General features: G+C 43.2%; 1 protein-coding gene across 1 annotated transcript; it reads right to left on the reverse strand.

Annotated features, from left to right (window-relative positions):
• Window positions 1–1,235: 1,235 nt before the first annotated feature.
• CER1 (cerberus 1, DAN family BMP antagonist) lies at window positions 1,236–3,776 on the reverse strand. Its single transcript, XM_021682432.1, has 2 exons — window positions 3,279–3,776; window positions 1,236–1,562 (listed from the first exon to the last, which is right to left on the reverse strand). Exons 1-2 carry the CDS (start codon window positions 3,774–3,776, stop codon window positions 1,236–1,238), a joined length of 825 nt encoding a protein of 274 aa, XP_021538107.1.
• Window positions 3,777–8,235: the final 4,459 nt, after the last annotated feature.

An 8,235-nucleotide genomic window follows, 5' to 3' on the forward strand; every position in this document is an offset into this window, starting at 1 on the left:
AGTACAAATAAATACAGAAGGAGAAATGGAGTCACAAGGACAGTGATTTTTCTGTTAACAGAAAACTGCTGGAAGTGTCAGAAGAAACACTTGAGGCATTATCACTAGCCTCTGAAGTCATTTGAGAAATGCTCCAGGTATGTAGTCTCCAGATAGCACCTTTAAGTTATGGGACAGAAAAAAAACCATTAAGACAAAATTTAAGACAACTGAAGGCCATGACATTTCCCAGAACGCATCATACACTAAAATTTAATACATTAAAATATTCAGAATATTTTCAGACCTTGCAAGTACAGCATTTACTGAACAAAAATCTGTAATACAAAGTTTTTAGAACACAGCAAAAAACCAGTCATCCCAACACAGACCTGTAACTTACTACCTAATCCAAAATGAGTGTGGATAAAGAATTTCACCTGTAAATTGTTTCAATTTTTAAACATTTGCAGTTTATTTAATTTGACGTCCACTGGAATTTTTTGGTTACTTTCATTGGCATCAATGAGTTGACCTTTAAGCTGGTACTGGTCATATATTTTTATTTCCCCATCGTGGAGATACTTGCGTGGCTACCAATGATTGTTTCCTGTCCCTATATAAACCACTAAAAGTAACATTACCGTTCCTTCTTCAAAGCCAAGGACCAGACATTAAGAGCTTTATATGAGGCGTATCAAAAAAATTAAGAGGCAGCCAAGCAAGCTACTCCTTACATCTCTGCAAGTCAAATAATCATCTGATGGAAGGCAAATAAAACGCTGCCTGAGATGCCAAGAATCCTTCCTACAGATACTAGACACGTGTTTTTGGTGGTGCTTTGACAAGCCATTAAAGAAGCCAATTTTTAGGGTCTACTTTCTTTCTTTTCCAACTTCAGATGGAGGGCTTTAACCAGAACTCGGAGACCCTAGATCATGGAATATTCGTAGCGGAGAGGACTTTAGCAATCATCTGATTCAAGTCCCTCGCGCAGAGATGAAGCCCTCGAGATGGAGAAAGCTTCCACAACTCCTTAACATCCTCCCGTCCGGGGGGGCAGAGCCAAGACTAGAACCCAAATATGTACCCATAACTAGATGAACACCATTGCCTCTAAATTGTTCTAGCTCACTACTTTTGAACCACCTTTCCCTTAAAATAGTGTGCACCCACTAACATTTCCAAGCTGAATAAACCAGCACCTTTGCTGCTGCTGTAGTTTTGCTTTTCAAAGGTAATAGTGGGATCTCTTTTTAAGTGGAAAATCCTGGGATGAAGGGATCCTGGGCATGAAATTCTGCCTGGGAGCCTGCCTGGAAGCCTGCCTGGAGGAGGTGTCCATGCTCATGCTCAGTCTTCATCTTGCACTGGCACTCTTCCACCAGCATCACCACCTTGACCACGGAGGCAAGGCCAGTGCAGTTCAGCTGCAAGTGCATCGTGGTGAACTTGGCAGGTGAGCAGTGGGAGCAGGATGTGTGGGGGTGCTGCGCAGCTCCAGGAAAACGAACGGCCCCACATTTCCCAAAGCAAAGGTTGTTCTGTACAACTACTTTCTCACAGTCTTCATGGGTGATCGTCTACAAGGCAAACACATCTCCATTCAGTTATCTTGAGTCATTTCATTAACACACATGATGCAGAAGCAAAAGACTATAAGTCTGAAGATAATTCAGACTAAAATGTGAAAAAACTTTCCGATTTTGCATATATTACAATATCTGAGTGATGGCTAATCTCTAAGGGCATAAAGCCACCTCAACTAAATTTCTTTTATTGAGTAGATTAATAAATTAGCCTTTAGGAAATCCCTAAGTTAATGAGAAAATGCTTTACATCTTAAATGCCAAACTTTAAGAAGTTTTGTCTAATTAGATGTTACCAGTTGAAAAAATTCGAATGGCTAACTTCCTATACAAGTAATGTGCCTTATCTTTCTACGCCCCACAGCGCATTATGCAAAATAGATTCTCCATACGTGATTGTTCAACTGCTCATAGAGTAGATCGGAACAGCAAGATGAATGCTATTCTATTCTGCAGAACCTATAGTATGTTCAAATCTATGAAGTTGCATGGGGCAAAGTGATACATATGTCTGCAAATCATCATGCATTATATCACCTTTGCCCCTCCCATCCCCCCTTCACCTAGCTTTACGTGCCCTTCAAGATATATGAGTCAAACACCTTAATTTGAATTTAATTAGTAACAGAATTCAAAATAAGACTTTCAAAGGAAATTCGATTGCACGATTCTTGGGAGCAATATGGCCAACAAAGCAGCCATTATTATTAGATAATGGACTTCTTGCTACCTACCTTTGCCTTTTCAGGCAGAATACTTAACTGGTTACACAGTCAATTACCTTATAATACCGCCTGCTTAATTGGGTAGCATTATTGCACTGTAAAATTTTACTCTCTCGTGCGTTGCTTTGGGTTCAGTTTCTTCGTGTTTAAGGACCTGATGCAGTTTCTCAATTTAATTTAACATTTGGAGTGCAGGGCTTGCCAGGGCTGGCTGGAGGAAGTAGTTAGTAGAAAATGCCCCTTTGTCTGAATAGTGCAGAATCAATCATAATAACCACAAATCAGCCAATGCGACATGAAGTCAGAGGTGTTTCTGAGGGGAGAAAATGTGATTCCACACTGATACTATTTTTTGAAGGCTTATGAGAAAATACGTTAAATTAAATCATTTTTTGCTGCAGTAATGTTAGAAATGATGTAGCAAGTTCCATCGGACAGCCTATGAAATGGTCCGGTGGGAAATACAGGGATTAAGACCAAGATACTTGCGTATGTGAATGTTTGTCGAGGAGTACAATGTATCCCACCTTATCTACAGGTAGAGTCAACCTGCTCGTCCACATCCCAATAGAGTGTAGAGGTATAGCCGGAGAGAAGTTCTGGTTATCCCCCTAAGTTCCCACACTTCTCCTAACTGAGGGTATGGTCTTACTGACCTCTCCGGAGAGAACACCTCCAGCATAAAAATAGGTAAAGCCCCTTAAAACAAAGGTCTGTGCCATCAATATGAATGATTACTAATCTGAGCAGTAGTGTCATACTGTTCTGACAGCATTTCCAGAATACCAAAACCCAATGGAAAGTTAGAAGGAAATTTGGGAAGTCTAATCATACTTTGCCACATGTTATGATGAATGCCCAAGGATCCATTCTGGAAGTTAGGTGAGACTCAGGCTCTTGGCAGCCTCCTCCCCTACTCTGCACCTGTCCCAGTCGTCTGCCCCTTTCTTACCAACTCTGATCCCCTCCCTTCCAAAGCAGATACCTGGCCAAAGGGCACTGTCCTACAGGTCTCCTGATGCACTTCATGGCTTTTGATGGGCAGGATGATCCCCTGAGAAGCTGGACTCATTCTGAACATGAAGTGGTGCCAGAATTTCTTGGCCTCTTCCCGAAGGGGAGATTTCTCCATCTGCAGCCCATCTTTTGGCTGAGTGACGGCGTGGGTCCCAGGTGGGAAGTGCTCAGGGACCACATCCTGGGGTGGGTGCAGGTCTCTCTCGGGCTTCTTCCAGAACCTGCCAAACCTGGATAGCATCTTCTCTCTCTGCCTCTGGCCTTCTCCTGCACCTATGAGGTGGGGCACGGCGACAAACAGATCTGGCTTCTCCTCAGCATCCTCGTGGTTGCCAAGGGGGAGCTCCCTGCGATCCCTTTCTAGGAGCACAGGGGAGACAGAACTCTGACTTGGGCAGCCATCCCGCTGCTGTGCAGCCTTCCCTAGAGGCAGGAGCACCAGCAGCTGAAGTAAGAGACGACACATGCTGTCGGGGGCCGAGCTTCTTTCAGTTTCACAGATGGTGAGGCCTAAAGGAAAGAAAGGCTCACTCTCTGCAGGAATGCAAACAAGGAGATCCTATATATAGATACCTGCCTGGTGGGATGGAAAGGCAGGTGGTCAGTAGCCAGGCAGAGTAAACACATTTATTGTTTGCTTGAATTATGTAGGGCTAATGGTGTCATGCCTTCACTTGAGTTTTGTGTATTTTAGAAGGCCCCAGTGAAAGCCTGGGACCCAGGGGGTAATTAGCTGGTACTTTATCGTCTGAGATTTACAGAGCAGTATTTGGGAAAACAACACATTCTTTTCCCGGATTTCCCATCACTGTTATTAGAAGAAGGACCAGAGTCAACAAACATTTGTGGTGCATCTGCTTTATATTGGGATCAAAAAGTCAAGACATGTTTTTATGACAGAAGTATATCAGATAAAAATTAAAGGCACACATTTAGCAAAAGCCCAGGCTTTTAGGCTTCACACACACACACACACACACACAGGCAGCCAAGTAAGTGTATCAAAATTATAAGAAAGGAAAGGGAAGAAACAGAAGAATGTTAACTTTGTTGAGCAGAGGACTCTCCCTCTCACTTAGATGTGGTTGGGGTTGTTGATTTTTGTATGCTAACAGAATAAAGGGAATCCATTCTCCTTGTCCACACAAGGAAACTCACAATTCCCAAATTAACCCCCTCACTTTAAGAATCAAATACTCGAAGCTAAATTTCACAGCTGGTCAGCCATCAGATAAACTCTTTCAATTGTTCACAAATTTCTCAACAGGATCCTCAGTAATTGCTCATCAGCCTTCAGTGAAGATGGGGAAATGTTTCCCTCAAGCCACCCGATTGATTTTTTTTTCTTTCTCTAAACAAAGGGCCAGACTTGAGAACGTGGATTCTAAGAACCAGGTTTGATAGCTCAGGGCCTGAAACTGGCTGGTCGGTACTTTACTTACAGAATCCACATCATCTTCCTTATTCCACAGGAATTGATGACCAGGTTAACTAAAGATGGAGACAAACATGCATCTTCAGGAATCAAAGGAAAATTTGTTAGATGACAAGACTATCATTCAAAAAGGCTATAAATCATGCAAGGGCATGAGAAAGAAACAGATCCACAAAACTGAAACCCCGGAATTGAATTTTGTTGTCCCTCCACACCATTTGAATAGTATTTCCATTTGAAATTAATCCCATACTTGCTTCTATTTCTTCCCTTTTAATCTAATTACCATATTCTTTGCTTTTGGTAACACACATCATCCTGGAACATTGTCCCCATTTTCATACTGATTAAGCTTTCTTTCCAAGAATTGACCCACTGGAATCTTTTTTCCAGACATTTGTGTTCCTTTTAATAGTGCTGCCTGATTGCTGCTACATAAAGCCTGAAGTAAGGTCCTTATTTACAATAATGAACTATTTTTAAATGGACCATCGTTTTCCAGAATTCTCTCAGAAGAGACATCTTTTGCCTGTTCTAAATACCCATAGGACCTGGACTAGTATGAATTAAGATACACTTGATCTATACTAAGTGAACATTTGCATTTGCCATTTCTTTTAACGTAGTTTTTAAAGTTGCCTTCTATTTGAATTTCTTAATTCCCCTCAACTATCCAATGGCAGAGGCTTTCCAGAGCTGGCCACTCTGCCCTGATTATAAATATGGTCTGGACGCCAGCTATGTTTCCCCATTTCTTTTAAACTTCACTTTTCAGTGCCTGAGTTTCCATTGCCATCAATCACAGTGGCTGGCATTTCCCCAAACCGAAGACTGCCCCAGAGATTCTACTCGGGATCTCAGGTTGCCCAGCTCTGCACATAGGATACAATTCAAAAATTTCTAGTGAATTAAAATGTGCGGAAGACTCACTTTGTGGGCAGGACATCATGTGAGGCTCTGGCAGATGACAGAAAGTGGTAAGAACTGGGCTTCTGCCCTCAAGCAGGTTGTACAGTCTTGCACATTTTGTCATTTAATTATATTAGCTGTAGGGATGTCAGTTATCCATCTTTAACCTTTTCATAGTCCTAAACTCCACTCCTTCTGATCCTAATTTTGGTGTTTGGTCATTTAAAAATTACTCATACAGGGGTGCCTGGGTGGCTTAGTCAGTGAAGCACCTTCAGCTCAGGTCATGATCCCAGCGTCCTAGGATCGAGCCTCCAGGCAGGTTCCCTGCTCAGGGGGGAGTCTGCTTCTCCCTCTGCCTCTGCCCCTCCCCCCGCTCATGCTCTCCCACTCTCTCTCTCAAATAAGTAAATAAAATCTTGGGTGCCTAAGAGAAGGAAGGGAAAAATGAAGGGGGGGAAATCGGAGGGAGAGATGAACCATGAGAGACTATGGACTCTGAGAAACAAACTGAGGGTTCTAGAGGGGAGGGGGGTGGGGGGATGGGTTAGCCTGGTGATGGGTATTAAGGAGGACACGTTCTGCATGGAGCACTGGGTGTTATACGAAAACAATGAATCATGGATCACTACATCAAAAACTAATGATGTACTGTATGGTGACTAACATGACATAGTAAAATAAAACTTAAAAAAAATCTTGGGTGCCCAGGTGGCTCAGTCATTAAGCGTCTGCCTTCCACTCAGGTCATGACCCCAGGGTCCTGGGATCGAGCCCCTCATCGGGCTCCCTGCTCCGCAGGAAGCTTGCTTCTCCCTCTCCCACTCCCCCTGCTTGTATTCCCTTAAAAAAATAAAATAAAATAAAATAAAACCTTTAAAAATAAATAAAAATTACTCATGCAGAATTTGCTTTTGCTGTTCTGTCATTCCCGTTGAGAAGATGTACGAGCATCTTGAAGGTTAAAACTAGCAAAGGAAAGCCTTCTGTGATGAGAACATCAGTCTGTCTTCAACCCCTGTCTTTTACAGCTAAGGGCGGATGGCGATCACCTTTCACCACTCTGTCCTTTCATTAAATCTAAAACTATGTATATGATACACTGTAGCTTACTCTTAAGAGCATAAAGTTTGTACCTTTTCACAAAAATATGCTGCCAGTGGGTCTTCAGTGACACATGCATCTAGTTACCTCCCTGTTTGGATGAAGCCAAATGGAGGAAGGTGAGGAGGGTCCTCCAGACTCAGCAGGAGGTGGTAGTATGGAGGGCGAACCACAGGACTGTCGGCGTACGTAGTACCAAAGGCCAGGGTAAGAGGCAGGCCTGGGCTTACATAAGCTAAGTCCACTTCCTGGAACAACCTCAAGCTTGCATGAGAGCCAGAGGGGCTAATCTCCTCATTCATTCATTCGCATTGACAACTCATGCTCAGCATCATCTGAACTCTGTTTTCAACTTGACCTGGCTTTCCTGGGCACTACAGTGCCTTGAGGAGCAGGTGGAGTTCCCGGGGTGCCTGAGAGGACCTAGCAGCCATGTTTTTCTGTCCCCTTCTTGCAGACTCTCAAAGGGAGCTATAAAATGTCTAATGCTCTCTGAAGGGAAACAAAGAGGCTGAGTTCTTTCCTGGAAACCCCAGACCTACAACAACAAAAGGTGAGAGGCAGTGTTAGGGTTGGAGGTGAGCATTGGAGGTAAATTGGGAGGCACAAAAAGGAATTTGGGTAAATGGGTTTCTGAAAGAAATCTGCTTAGGGTTCATGCCACTTCTTCCTAGCTACCTCTCTTTACAAAATAGGAAAAAGCAATAGGGTTGTGGGGGGTTGAATTGTTTTAAAGGAACCCCAAAGAAGGCAGAATCTTCCTATTTTTTTCCCCAAAGAACAAGGACTAGGGCATATTAGGGTAAGTGGTTTCCCCTTAAACCTTTTATCTTGATTTAGTTTAGTAAATTATTCAAAACATGGGAACTCTCCCCTCTTCACTCCCCTCCCTGACACTTTCTATGGAACTGACACATTAGGAAGAACCTCATTCCCCGAAGCTGCTCTGCTTATTGGACTCACTGGTGCATTCATTCATATAGGAGTGCCAACTCTGTGCGTGGTCCTGGGGACAAAATGGTGAGGTTGTCCTTGCCCAGGCCCACTGGAGTTTGCAGTCTATAGGGGGAGACTAGTTTCTTCAGGATAAGTTACATGAGGAAAACCTTGGCAAGTACCATTCCTGTACTAATCAAGGACTTTCAAGTAGATCTAAATTCCAAAGGCACAGTGGACTGTCACTGTGTTTATGTTAATTTTATTCAATAAATAGGTGTTGAGGGGCACCTGGGTGGCTCAGTCAGTAAAGCATCCCACTCTTGATTTCAGCTCAGGTCATGATCTCAGGGTTGTGAGATCAAACCCCCAAATGAGGTCAGGTTCTGAGCTGAGCATGGAACCTGCCTGAGATTCTCTCTCTTTCCCTCTCCCTCTGCCCCTTGCCACCCCAACCCTGCTCTCTTTCTCTCTTGCTCTGAGAAAGAAAGAAAGAAAGAAAGAAAGAAAGAAAGAAAGAAAGAAAGAAAGAAAGAAAGAA

Source organism: Neomonachus schauinslandi, chromosome 13 (assembly GCF_002201575.2).
Source record: "Neomonachus schauinslandi chromosome 13, ASM220157v2, whole genome shotgun sequence".
In the NCBI taxonomy this organism is placed as follows: domain Eukaryota; kingdom Metazoa; phylum Chordata; class Mammalia; order Carnivora; family Phocidae; genus Neomonachus; species Neomonachus schauinslandi.

Excerpts from the sequence above, each read along its gene's own strand:
- CER1 (XM_021682432.1), bottom strand. The coding sequence starts at position 3,776 with ATGTGTCGTCTCTTACTTCAGCTGCTGGTGCTCCTGCCTCTAGGGAAG. Across the intron at positions 1,563-3,278 it reads GGACAGTGCCCTTTGGCCAG|ACGATCACCCATGAAGACTG; the intron begins GTATCTGCTTTG and ends TTTGCCTTGTAG.